General features: G+C 35.0%; 1 protein-coding gene across 2 annotated transcripts in view; it reads left to right on the top strand.

Annotated features, from left to right (window-relative positions):
• The window catches only part of CARNMT1 (carnosine N-methyltransferase 1), a 40648-nt gene that overhangs the window by 14797 nt on the left and 12054 nt on the right, over positions 1-13797 (top strand). For both annotated transcript variants that reach the window (XM_033123617.1, XM_033123618.1), the window contains exons 4-5: positions 12361-12501; positions 13429-13607. In XM_033123617.1, coding sequence (XP_032979508.1) covers positions 12361-12501; positions 13429-13607 — 320 coding nt within the window. The remainder of the gene's footprint in view (positions 1-12360; positions 12502-13428; positions 13608-13797) is intronic.

Here is a 13797-nt window from a genome sequence, read left to right as displayed (position 1 = left end):
GATTACTAGGTCCTTCTTTGTCTCTTGTTAAAACCTTTGTTTTAAAGTCTACTTTGGTATAAGTATTGCTGCTCCAGCTTTTTTGTTTGTTTCCATGTTCATGAAATATCTTTTTCCCTTTACTTTCAGTCTGTTCGTGTCTTTCAATCTGAAGTCTCTTGTAGGCAACATACATGGACTAACGGTTAAGTTCATGCACTTGTTTGCAACAATATTGCTAACTTTTTTTGATATCAGAGGGATTATTCATTATGAGTTTGTACCAACTGGACAAACAGTTAACCACGTTTACTATTATGAAGTGCTGAAAAGGATGTGTGAAAAAGTTAGACAACCTTTCCCCAAAAATTCATGGTTCTTGCATCACGGCAGTATACCAGCTCACACGGCACTGTCTGTGAGGGAGTTTTAGCCAGTAAACAAATAACTGTATTGGAACACCCTCCCTACTCACCTGATCTGGCCCTCAATGACTTCTTTCTTTACCTGCAGATAAAGGATATGTTGGAAGGAAGACATTTTGATGACATTCAGGACATCCAGGGTAATATGATGACAGCTCTGGTGGCCATTCCAGAAAAAGAGTTCTAAAATTGCTTTGAAGGGTGGACTAGGCGCTGGCATCATTGCATAGCTTCGCAAGGGGAGTACTTTGAAGGTGACCATAGTGCTATTCAGCAATGAGGTATATAGCACTTTTTTTAGGATGAGTTAGTGAACTTAATTGTCAGACCTCATATGTAAGCATCTTGTTTTCTTATCCATTCAGCCATCTTATGTCTTTTGATTGGAGCATTTAATCCATTTACATTTAAAATAATTGTTGATAGATGTGTAGTTATTACTATTTTATTCCTATTTTTTACCTTTTTTTTTCCTTAAAGAAGTCCTTTTAACATTTCTTGAAATACTGATTTGGTGGTGATGAACTCCTTTAGCTTTTTCTTGTCGTGCAAGCTCTTTATCTATCCTTCAATTCTCAATGATAGAATTAGTTGTAGGTCCTTGCTTTTTATCACTTCGAAGATTTCTTGCTAACCCCTTCTGACCCGTGAAGTTTCTGTTGAGAAATCAGCTGACAGTCTTATGGGAGCTCCATTGTAGATAACTAGCTACTTTTTTCTTGCTGCATTTAAGATTCTCTCTTTGTATTTAACCTCTGGTATTTTAATTACGATGTGTCTTAGTGTGGGCCTCTTTGGGTTCATCTTCTTTGGGACTCTCTGTGCTTCCTGCGTTTAAATCTGTTTCCTTTGCCAGGTTAGGGAAGTTTTCCCTCATTATTTCTTCAGATTTCTTTGTTCTATTCTTTCATTTGAAACAGCAAGGTTTCTATTCCTTGCTCTCTCTCTTTTTCTGGTAACCCTGATGCGAATGTTGGTATGCTTGATGTTGTCCGAGAGGCCCTTTAAACTATCCTTATTTTTTTGGATTCCCTTTTCTTTTTGCTGTTCTGATCAGATGTTTTATGCTACCTTGTCTTCTAAATCACTGATTCAGTCTTCTGTTTCATTTAATTTACTGTTGATTCCCTCTAAGATATCCTTTGTTTATTGTATTCTTCATTTCTGACTGGTGCTTTTTTTATGTTTTGTATCTCCATTTTTATGTTTCCCATCTCCATTTTTATGTTTCCCATCTTTGTTGAAGTTCTCCCTGAGATCATTGAACATCCTTATAACCAGTATTTGGAATTCTGCGTCTGGTAGATTGCTTGTCTTCATTTTGTTTAGTTCTTTTTCTGCAGCTTTGTTCTGTTCTTTCATTTGGGACATGTTTCTTTGTCTCTTCATTTTGGCTGCCTCCCTACGTTTGTTTCTATGTATTAGGTAGGTCTTTGTTTCCTGGTCTTAGTAGAGTGGCCTTGTGCAATAGGTGTCCTGTGGGACCCAGTGGAGCAATCTCCCTGGTCACCTGAGCCAGGAGCTGCAGGTGTGTCCCTTTTGTAGGTTGTGTGTGCCCTCCTGTTGTAGTTGAGCCTTGGTTGCTGTTTGCATGTCAGTCGGAGGGACTGACCCTCAGGCTGATTGGTTGTGAGGACTGACTCTGACTACAGTGGAGGAGCTGTTGTGCAGGGGCTGACCCTACAGAGCAGCATTTGCTTTAGCAGGGTTCTGGTGCCTTCCCAGCGGGCCCATTGTGTGTGTTGTCCGCAGAAGCAGCTGTGTGGTGCTCCATCTTGGTCTGAAGCTAGTCCCTGTGCATCCTGGACTTGGGGTCTCTAGGGAGAGGCCTTGCTACAGCCCAAGTTCAGCCACAACCTGTGCCCTGCCCAGTGCCACCCGGAATGAATCACAAAGCAATCTGCAGATGGCCATTACTCGCACTGGGCTGGGATGTGCCTGGGAGAGGCTAAGCTGAGAGCTGAGACCCAAGGCTGGCTGCCACTAATGCCAGGCTTAGGGCTGCTTAGTAAGAGGTACAGGGCACATTGCGGCCACATGCTGTTTGTTGGGGATTTGTGAACCTGTGAGAGATTGTAGAAAATTCTGCATCATGAGCCACGACAGGCTATTTGTATGGAAAAGCTACTGGAAGTGGCTTGGGTGGGCCCAAAAGTTGGATGAAGCAGGGACTCAGAGCATCACCAAGGCTAGGTGAAAAACATTGATGGAGACTCAGGTATGTTACCTGCCTAAGTATTTACACTGGCTGGAGTAGGGCTCAACAAAGGAACAGTGGCTGATGCCAGTACTTTTGCCTGGAAGAAAGCTGCCCCTCCAGCCCTTGCCTTAAAGCCAGATAATTCAGTTCCTACCTATATGTCCCTGGTACCTTTTGAGCTGCTGCCCCAGTGAACCTCCATCTCACTCAGCCACAGTCACCACTGGTTTTCACAGCTAGAAGTTCTGGTGACTTCTCTTCCTGGTACTGAACCCTGGGCTGGCAGGCCTTGTGTGGATCTGGGACCTCTTGGTCTTCAGAGGCGATCTCAGCCGAGATATCCCTCCCAATTTTTAATTGCCACACGTGGCTGTGGGACCAGCCCATTTCTCATCTTTACCAGTCTCAAGGTGGCTTCTTTGGTATATCCTTAGTTATAGGACTTTTGTTCAACTAGACCTGAGGTGATCCTCAAAGATGGTTGTTCTGTAGTTTAGTTAATTTGATGTGGTTGTGAGAGTATACAAACATTGTGTTTATCTACTCTGCCATCTTGACCAGAAAATTAATCCTATAAATATTTCTTGATCAGACATAATGTTCTGGTTGTGAGTCCCATAAAGAGCTGAGTGAGTGAGTAATTTTGAAAGCACAGTTGAATTTATTATTATTCCAGCCAAGATATCAAATACTGAAAAAGAAAAAAAATACTCATTCCTGCATGTCTAAATATGTAATGTCCCAGATTCAGGAGTAGTATAAGTAATAATTCATTGCCCTTTTTTTCTTTTGCTCTGCAGATACAACTTAAGTAGTTTTTTAGTGACTTTTTGTAAAAAGTTTATTCATAGGCTTCAGAGCTAGACAGATTTCAAATACTTCAGCTAATGGCACTGCTTGACATATACTACTCATTTGACACGCTTTTAATTTACATTTTTATTGTCCATGGACTTGTTAATGTATTTTGTATTCAAGTTTTATTAGTGAGAACATAGTATGGTTGGGGTACCTAATTTTTTATGTAACTGTCTCTTCATGCTTTTTATAGTCTTTATTACCTCTGGATCAAAGATGGTTTGTCATAGATGAGATTGTGTGATCTTTGATTCCTCTTTTTGCATGTACTAATCCCTTGTCAGATACATGATTTGTAAATATTTTCTCCCTTTCTGTAGATTGTCTTTTCACTTCCTTGATAGTGTCCTATGATGTACAAAATTTTATCAGTTTAATGAAGTCCAGTTCATCTTATTCTTTTCTTTTGTTGTTTTGCTTTTCATGTCATACCCATGAAATCATTGCCAAATCCAGTGTCATGAAGATTTTCCCTAATATTTTCTTCTGAGAGTTTTACAGTTTTAGACTTAAGTTTAGGTTTTTGATTAATTTTGAGTTAATTTTTGTATGTGGTGTAAAATAAGGGTCTAACTTCGTTCTTTTAAATGTGGATATCCAGTTTTTCCAGCACCATTTGTTAAAGACTGTCCTTTCTCCATTGAATCATCTCCGTGCTATTGAATATCAATTGACCATATACGTAAGGGTTTATTTCCAGGTTTTCTATTGTACTTCATTAGTCTATAAGTCTGCCCTTGTGCTAGTACTATCCTATTTTAATTTCTGTAGCTTTGTAAGTTTTGAAGTCGAGAAGTCTGAGTCCTATAATTTATTCTTTTTCAAGATTGTTTTGCCTTTTTGGGGCCTCTTGCAATGTCATATGAGTATGAATTTCAGAATCAGCTTTTCCTTTTTGTGAGAAAGGCTGTTGGAATTTTGTTAGGGGTTGTGTTGAATATGTAGATTGGGGTAGTATGACATCTTAACAAGGTTAAATCTTTCCATGAATACAGGATGTTTCCATTTATTTAGATCTTCTTGATATCTTTCAGCAGTGTTTTATAGTTTTCAGTGTACAAGTCTTTCACCTCCTTGGTTAGATTTATTCCTAAGTATTTCAATTTTTTAGATGCTATTGTAAATGGAATTGCATTCTTAATTTCCTCTTTGGATTGCCCATTTATGATGTGTAGAAACACAATTGATTTTTATGTGTTGATATCATACCCTGCAACTTTGCTTAATTTGTTTATTGGCTCTTGTAGCTTTCTTGTGGATTCATTGGGATTTTCTACATACAGCATATATAATCTGTGAATAGAGATAGTTTTTACCTCTTCCTTTCCCATTAGAAAAATGGCTCTGGCTGGAACTTCCAGTACAATGTTGAACAGCAGTGATGAAGGGGACATCCTTATCTTGTTCTTGGTCTTAAAGGGAAAGCTTTCAGGCTTCCACCATTGAGTATGATGTTAGCTGTGGGTTTTTCATAAATACCCTATATTAGATAGAGGAATTTCCCCTCTGTTCCTACTGTCCTGAGGGTTTTTTGTTTTTGTTTTTTATATCATGAAAGGTGTTGCGTTTTGTCAAAATACCTTTTCTGTGTCAAATGAATGGATTGTGGTGTTTTATTCTTTATTCTTTTAATGTGATATGTTAATTGATTTTCTTATGTTAAAACACCCTTGCATTACTGAGCTAAATCCCACTTGGTCGTGCTGAATAATTCTTCTAATGTGTTCTAGGGTTGAATTTGCTAATATTTTGTTGAGGATTTTTGTGTCTATATGTATAAGGCATATATGTCTCATTTCTTTTGTGAAAATTCTTGTGAATCTTTTTCTTGTGATGCTTTTATCTGACTTTGGTATCAGGATAATGCTGACCTCATAGAATGAGTTAGGAAATTCTCCTTCCTCTTTAGTTTTTTTGGCGAGTTTGAAAAGAATTGGTGTTCATTATTCTTTAAATGTTTTGTAGAATTCATCAGTGAAACCACCTAGCAGAGGGCTTTTTTTTGTTAGGAGGCATCTTTGCCCCTTTACCCATGGAATATTGAGGTGGCAACATTGAAATTTGCTTTTAGTTCTTCTTTATGAGATACGAAATCTTCCTCAGTAAGACTTGTTTTGAGGACTCATGGCTTAAATTGGAATAAATAACTAAAAATCACACAGTTCTTAAAGGCTACCTTTGTTCACGTTCATAAATACTACAGGTTATTTTGTTAATTTTATCAGTGGTCCTACACTAAATGTTCTACAACTGTTAGAATTATGATCTAATCTCTTATTTTCCGTTATTTTTCATTGTTTTGAAATGATTTAAGTTTTATGAACTTTCATAAACATTGTTGCTTCAAAAGGGTATTATATTAAAGTTTCTAGTTGGTGCTCTCAATGTGTATATTCAGTGCTCTGCTCTATAGAATAATAGGTAATAGTTTAATAGCTTCTGTAAACATAAAGTACAAGTATTTCTCAAAATTCAAAATATCTTTGTTTCTGAAAAGTAGGTTGTAAGGTATACAAGAATAATTGAATAGGTAAAAACATTTCACAGGGTTTAAAATTTAATAGATTTCAAAAGATATAACGTTTCCTTCCCATAGTTGTTACCCAGGCACCCATTTCCCTTTCCCTGAAAGTAATCACTTTTATAAAAGGGACAGGCATATCTAAACTTTAAATGAAGTGTACCAAAATCTTAAACTCCTTTTTTGCCATTCTTCAACCCAATGGGAAAATCACACATTTATACCTATGTCATTTGTTTTGCCTGTTTCATTTAGATCGGTTTCCTTATAGTCGATAAGATGAACTATCAAAAAAACTTTTAATAAAACACAGTAAAGTCCATGTCCATAAGTTTTCCATAAAAAGTAAGCTCCAAGTTCCAGAAAAGACATAATTATAGTCCTTTAAAATCCAGGTTGATTCTAGATAAATCCTGGTCAAGTTTAGTTCTCAAATAATCTTCCAGGATCCTGTTTGTGCCACAGCAAGCATTTGATATCTTTACATTAGCTGGATTGACTCAAATTTATGTCAGTTAGCCTTTTGATTGTGTTCTTTCTGAAATTTCATTAAAGGCCTTTTCTAACTGAGGTGTCTATAAAAGATAGATTACTTAACTATGTATAGAATTAACTATACCGTGATCATTAAAATATTTTTTCTATGAAAATACATTTGTCTTATTACTTTGTCCAATTTGTTCTTGTTTAGAATTTTTAAATGCTTGAGTCTGCAAGCCCAAGCAGCTTTGAAGTCACAGATTGACGTTTGTGTTGGAGTCTATTTATTACATAAGCAAATGCTATTTTAATTGTGCGGAATGCCAGACACTTCAATAATTATTAGCTTAAGAATTTAGTGCTATAAATTTTATAGTTGCTAATGAAAAGGAGATTTCTAAGTTTGAGTCCTACTTGAAATGAGAAATCACAACCATGTACAATCATGTTCTCTTATGAATTCTGAAATTGAGTGCAAGCCCTGAAAAATCTTAATTTCAGTAACCCATTCTATTTTAGAATAATTTGAACTGATATTTTGTTTGTGGGAGGAAAATTTGTTATGTGTTTGCCTTGTAATATATGTCTTAACACTTCTTTTATATAGTTGGGCGTTAGGAAAAAATTGTTGAGCTTTAAAAATAAGTATTTTTCTAGATTATTACAATAAGGAATATACATTACAATTTATGAAAGAATTCTTTTAGCTTAAAGAAGCCATTTTAAAAGAATAAAACGGAGGAAATGTAGACTGCCAAAATAAGAGTAGCATAGAGATTGAAAATATATTTCTCCTTCACCCTGAAAGCCCTCGTAAGCTAAATACAGCTATGTATTTCAGATTTGTTTCAAATCAAGATCTCAAACTCATACAATCCAAGATTTCAAGTGCTTAAACAAACCTAGAGTAATAAATCAGTGGAAAAACAATCCAATGCTAATAACTTAGTAGAAAAATAGTGTAAGTAGACAGTTCACAGAAAAAGAAATATAAGATGCTCAATCTCATAAGAAAATGCAAATGTAAAAGCCACACTAAGATGCCATTTTTCACTTATTACATTGCAAAGATTTAGAAATTATATAACTACTAGTGAAAGTGCAAGGAAACATGTTGCTGATGGAAGAATAAATCAATAAAATTTTATGGAGGCAACTTGGTAATACTTAAGAAAAATGAAATGCATATCTTGACTCTTGGGATTCAATTTTGGAGAAGCTTTCTACAGATATACTCCTGTATGTGGAAAAGTATGCCAAGGATATTAGTTTTAACATATTAACAAAAGACTGGAAAATATCTAAATGTTCTTAATTAGCAGATTTTGATAACATTATTGTACAATCATGCAATAGAATACTTATTCAGTCATAAAACAGATTAAGAAAGTTCTGTGTACTGATAAGGAAAGAGATTCAAGATGCCTTACGTCAGGATTGGTAAACTTTTTCTTAAAGGGCCAGCTGGTAAATATTTTAGACTTTGCCCGCAATGTGGTCTCTGGGGACTGCTCAGTTCTGTTATCATGGGAATGCAGCCACAGACAGTACCTAATAACTATGTTTCAATCAAACCTTATTTACAAAAACAAATGACTGGCCCGTGGGTCACAGTTGCTGACCCCTGTATTAAATGAAAGAAGCAAAGTGAAGAACTTGATGCATAAACTGTAACAGGTATGAATGAAGTACTGAAAGCATCGAGAAATGAGTGCAGGCTTTACCCAGGATATTGGGGAAAGACTTCATCCACAAGGTGATAATTTAACCTGAGTTTCTATGGGTATATAGGAGCTCTAAAGATTAAGGTGAGAAAAAGTGTTTTATGGAATTGGTGAGAAATTTGGCTGATACGTGGAGTTTTTTGTGGGGAGTAAGAGGTAAGTTGGGGCCATATTTTTAAAGGGGCTAAATACTAATCCTGATTTCTAACCCATTTTCTACTTAAAAAAAACCCAAAAAAACAAAAACAGTACTTCAACAACTAGCTCTATTAAACTTTGAAATTTTGTTATATTTATTTCAGGGGTTTTTTTGGGCATTTTTTTAAAGAAACAGTACAGGTACAGTTGAAACCGCCCTGCAAACCATATACAGAGCACATTCTTCTCTCTTTCCAGAGATAACAACATGAATTGTTTGTTACTCTAATCTTACCTTCTTACATTAACTATATGCTCATATACTTCTAAAAATACATATATTTAGTACGTTTTAAACGTTCATGTAGTGGTTTGTGACATCATTCACAATTGTTTTTTTGCTCAAAGTTGTATTTTTACAATTTCTCTGTATAGACCAGCTCTGGTCAATAGAAATATAATGCAAATGACATGTTATTTTAAATTTTCTAGCATCTGCATAAAAGTAAACAGAAACAAGTGAAGTTAATAATGCACTTTATTAACCCAGTATATCTAAAATATTTCAATTTACAAGTATACAAGATTATTGATGAGATACTTTATGTTCCTTTATTTATACTGTCTTGGATTCTGGTATCATTTTATACTTGCAGCACATCTCAATTAGAGCTGGCCACATTTTAAGTGTTCAGTAGCCAGCCACAAGTAGTTTAATGGCTTTTAACTGTATTGGACAGTAAGTTGCTGTGATTCAATTAGAACTGAATGAATCCTTTTGATGCTTGAAGGTAGTGCATACGTCTACCACCAGGGGTCAGCTAAGTGTCATCATGTTGACCCAACAAGAGAAAATATTTTGTTTTGGAATTTGCTGATTTGTAACTGCAATGTCAAAATCATTGTGTCCAAAAAGGAAACCTCTCACAAGAATGTTTCCTGTTGGTAAAATAAGTGGAGCACAAAGGATGATGCAAACGTGATCCACGGCCTCTTATGACACAGTGGCTCTCTGTTCTGTCGTTACAAATGTATCCTTCTCCATTCTTGTATGAAATAAACTCTTTCCACTATTATCCAGGGGTGTTGTATTTATAGTACACTGCTTCTCCATAGTTGGACCTTAATAACTAGGTAAACTTGTTTGTTTACTTACTTTTGCTAAGAATCCCGAGCAGGCAATATCTGATTTTTGAACCATATATTAATTATATGCCTCTATTCCTGGTTTTCTAAGTTTTCACTGGGTTTAAAGTCAACTCACGCTAAAGGTCTGTAGTTAGATTTATATTTCTCTTACTCTCCACAGAAATACCTTCATAGAAATGTCCTGGACTTTATAAGGATCCATAGCCGAAACTGCTTTTTAGAGTAACTTAGTTTCATATATATTATAATTAGAGGGACTTTCCATTATGCTGTTAATATGCCTTATATAAAGACCCAAATGAGAAATAAAACTAGCTAAGAACAAAGATTTAGGGAAAAGTTCTCTCCATCTTGCATCATCATTGCTTAATTCTTGATCATTTTTTCAATTCTAGAGAGTTTGTTTTAATGTCTCCCTTTATATGCCCGCTGAGATCCTTTTTGCCATAATACAAATAACAGGTAGCTCTCTACTAACCCAAGGGCCTTACGATAGGGCCTTGATATGCTCTGTGTTCCCGGGCTTGATGACAGCTTAGTCAGCAGTTTAGTAGCAATTTTATACAGAAACTTTCTGCCACAAGGTGGGGGTAGAGAGTCCTATGACCCTGATTAGCAGGCGAGAATTTGATAATGTAGCAGTAATAAAGTTAACTTTCCTTAAGTTAAAATCGTTGGTACCATTATTAACAAAACTTTCCCTTAAAGTTAACGTGATTTCTAATTTCTCCATGGTATTTTTTGTTTTAATTAACAGCGAAATTTACCTTTTTGGTGTATAGTTCAATGAGATGTAACATGCGTAGATTTTCATAACCATCACCAACAGGAAACAGAACAGTTTCATCACCACTCAAAAAACCCTCATGTTTCCCATTGTATTGACACACTCCCCACCCTTACTTAACTTGTGGTAACTGCTAATCTATCACACTAGAGTTTTGTGTTCTTGAGAATGTCATAAATGGAATCATATAGAATGTCACCTTTTGAAATGGGCTTTTTCACTCCATGCCATTGAGATTCATTTAGATGGTCCTGCATGGGAATTTTTCACTCATGATCAGCCATTCAGAAATTGATTGTTAGTGATTATTTTTATAAAGATTTAAGTACTCTAAATTTATTTGCAAATCCTTTTTCTGTTGCATTCCTTTGATTTTTAAAAAAATTCTAAGCTGAAAATAGCCACTTGGGAGAAATGCATGTTTTGATTGGGCAAAATGGGAACTGAAAAAGGTAATTCTGGAGAGTTTGGATGGGTCTGCTGGGAGTGGAAAATGAGAGAGTCCTGGGTGGGTGCCATAGTGGCAGGTTCTTTATATAAGAGGTAGCCCAGAGTTCTACAGCTAGGAGTTTTTCAAATTCTAACATTAAAATTTTGTATGTTTTTCTTAGATGACTGATATTGGTAGCCTGAACAAAGTGAGATGTACCCATTCTCTTCATTAAAAATTAGTGTTCACACACACACGCACACAAACATACACACTCACATGTATAGTCTAGAATAAGAAGAAGGCATTTTATTTTAGTGAAAACTATTACATGGCACCTTGGCATTAGTTTGCTCATATCAAGCATTAAAGGATGTCTTACTAATTATAATAAGCCTATTTATCAAATCATTTTTTTAACAAATTTCAGTTTATACTTTATATGTAAAATTGAACAGTGATACAAACTAAATAAACTTTGTGAAGGTTTTTATACAAATACATGTTCCATATATAGATATTTAAGACTGAATGACCTTGGGAAAATTCCCATGTCTCTATTTGTAGACAGAATTTTGAAAAGCTCCATAGTTCTTTTTCATTTCAAAGTGGGAAGTGCAAAGGTTATAATAGGAGCTACTAGTAAACAGCCCTGCTGCTTTTTAAAGCACACCAAACTTAAAGACCCTGTAGTTTAAAGATAGAAAAGAATTGTACATAGGAGTAGATTTGGAAATTGGATTTGGTTAATGAGCTAAATTGGGGGGGGGATACAGACAATAATGAAATTCCTTTTTAATTGACATGATAGTGGATTACACACATTTTTCTTTGATTTTCTGTAAGAATACTGTTTTAGTTTCTTTAGGGTTATATTGATTTGCCAGAAGCCCAGAAAAAGGTCCTTGCTTTACTAAGGCTAATTTTTAGCAGTTTGAAAGTGGAATGGTGGGTTTTATAGCAAAGGAAAGTTGTGGTAGAGTGATGCTAATAAGTGGAGAACAGTTTGGTATTGTATGCCTCTGGTTTGGTGTGATACATTTGTCGTCGTACCGTGTATGCTCAATTGGAAGGCAGTTTCTCCTTTTCCCCACTAGAATATCCCGCCTCCAATTCTTTTGCCAAATGAAATATAAGCTTTTAAAGATGTACATTGGGGTGGCTGGTTAGCTCAGTTGGTTAAAGATATACCTGACACATTAAAATTTATATACATTTAATCTATTTAATTACATAAACCATTGTATTAGATACAGAATTTAGAAATAAAGTTATATTTTGTTTTACTGTCTCATGATAAAATAATTCTGTTCAATCTCTTTGTATATATTGGGATCCCTTTGGGATAATTTGTCTTCCTAAGACAGTTGTTCAGGTGACAGCTACTAGGACTGTGTGTCTTCATAAGTCTTCAGGTATAAGGTGACATATTTTCTGAAAAACAATATTTTGCGAATAAAACCCTCATCCAATATCTGAAAATATGATAATTCCTTATACCTTTATTTTTCATTAATATTTAGAAGTATGTCTCAATTTTAAGTAGTCAGAGCCTTGAGTGAGCTTATTCTTATTAAATATCTAAGTTTCTAGTTGTTAATGTGGATTTTGTCTTTTTCTTTTTTTTTTTCTTTAAGGGGTTGGACATAATTGCCTTATTTCATTTCAGGGATCCTTCTAAAGTAAATATTCTGGTACCTGGTGCTGGACTAGGAAGACTGGCCTGGGAAATAGCTATGCTAGGTTATGCTTGTCAAGGAAATGAATGGAGTTTTTTTATGCTCTTTTCTTCCAACTTTGTACTCAACAGGTATTTAATTTACTTTTTGCTAGAAATAGTAATTTCTCAGAATCAGATTGATTTACCTATTTCTGAACAATTCTGAATTTGAAGATAAGTATACAGTGTTTAATTATGGTGTATATAATAGATTTTTCTTATATTAAAATGAAATCGCTTATACAGTTATTTTAATCAGTTGCCTAATTAACAGAATTTTGAACAGGATGGTTAAGTGACTTTAGAAAGTGATTTGATATTCCATGAACGTGAAACGATTTCTGTGCAGAATTTCAGGACTAAATATGATCCAGGAAGGATTATTTTCTCATTGTTCCTTAAACTTCTTCACTCTTTGTTTCTCCAGTGGAATAAGAGTGCAGTGTAGTAAGTATAACTTTTTTCCCTTAATCAACTTCTTATAAAATGGCCAAATAAGCTCACATGAGTGAGTTGGAAAGATCTCTCAGAACTTATGTGGCCTCTTTTAGTAAGCCAGAAGAGGAGTGTTAGAGAAAAAAATAATAGCTGCCTGTTTAAATAATATGTTGTCTTGGTGGCAGTATGAGTTAGGGGATGATGAGAAGGTAAAAAGGAAAAGGTTGTACAAAATAATTAAAATAGGTAGCAAACAAAATCCATATACCGTTTCTGAAAAAAATACTCTAACTGTTCTTTACTTGAGTTTGAAGTTTGGAAATACATTTTTAAAACTTGGAATGATAACATATCTCCGAATTTAATTTTTTTCTGTTTTTCAATTCATGATTGGTTACTCATCCGCATGTATATGTGCATTTTCAGATAACTGGGTGGGGTGTAGTGGTAACATTTTTTAAGTATTAATGAATTATATAAGTAAACCTTCAATCAAACAGATTATAATTTAGTGTTTAAAGTAGATTTTTCTTGGTAAAATATTTGGTTAACACTGAATTTTATGCTCATATTTTGCAGATGTTCTGAAATTAATAAATATAAGCTGTATCCCTGGATCCATCAGTTTAGCAATAACCGGAGGTCAGCTGATCAAATTCGACCCATCTTTTTCCCTGATGTTGACCCCCACAGTCTTCCTCCTGGTTCTAACTTTTCTATGACAGCAGGAGATTTTCAGGAGATATACTCAGAATGCAGTAAGTCCAAAGCAAGCATTTTAAAGCTCTTGTCCTGTATTCTAAATTTAATGAGCTAATTTTATACTAAGCCAAAGTTTTGGTCATTCGTTTTGATGATAGAATATGAGGTATATACTTCAGTGACAATTTAGAATATTTTCAAGGTTATATGTAAGGCAATGATGGGAAATACATAGAAGTATAAGAT

This window comes from Rhinolophus ferrumequinum, chromosome 12 (assembly GCF_004115265.2).
Source record: "Rhinolophus ferrumequinum isolate MPI-CBG mRhiFer1 chromosome 12, mRhiFer1_v1.p, whole genome shotgun sequence".
In the NCBI taxonomy this organism is placed as follows: domain Eukaryota; kingdom Metazoa; phylum Chordata; class Mammalia; order Chiroptera; family Rhinolophidae; genus Rhinolophus; species Rhinolophus ferrumequinum.
This window is presented reverse-complemented; position numbering and strand designations above follow the sequence as displayed.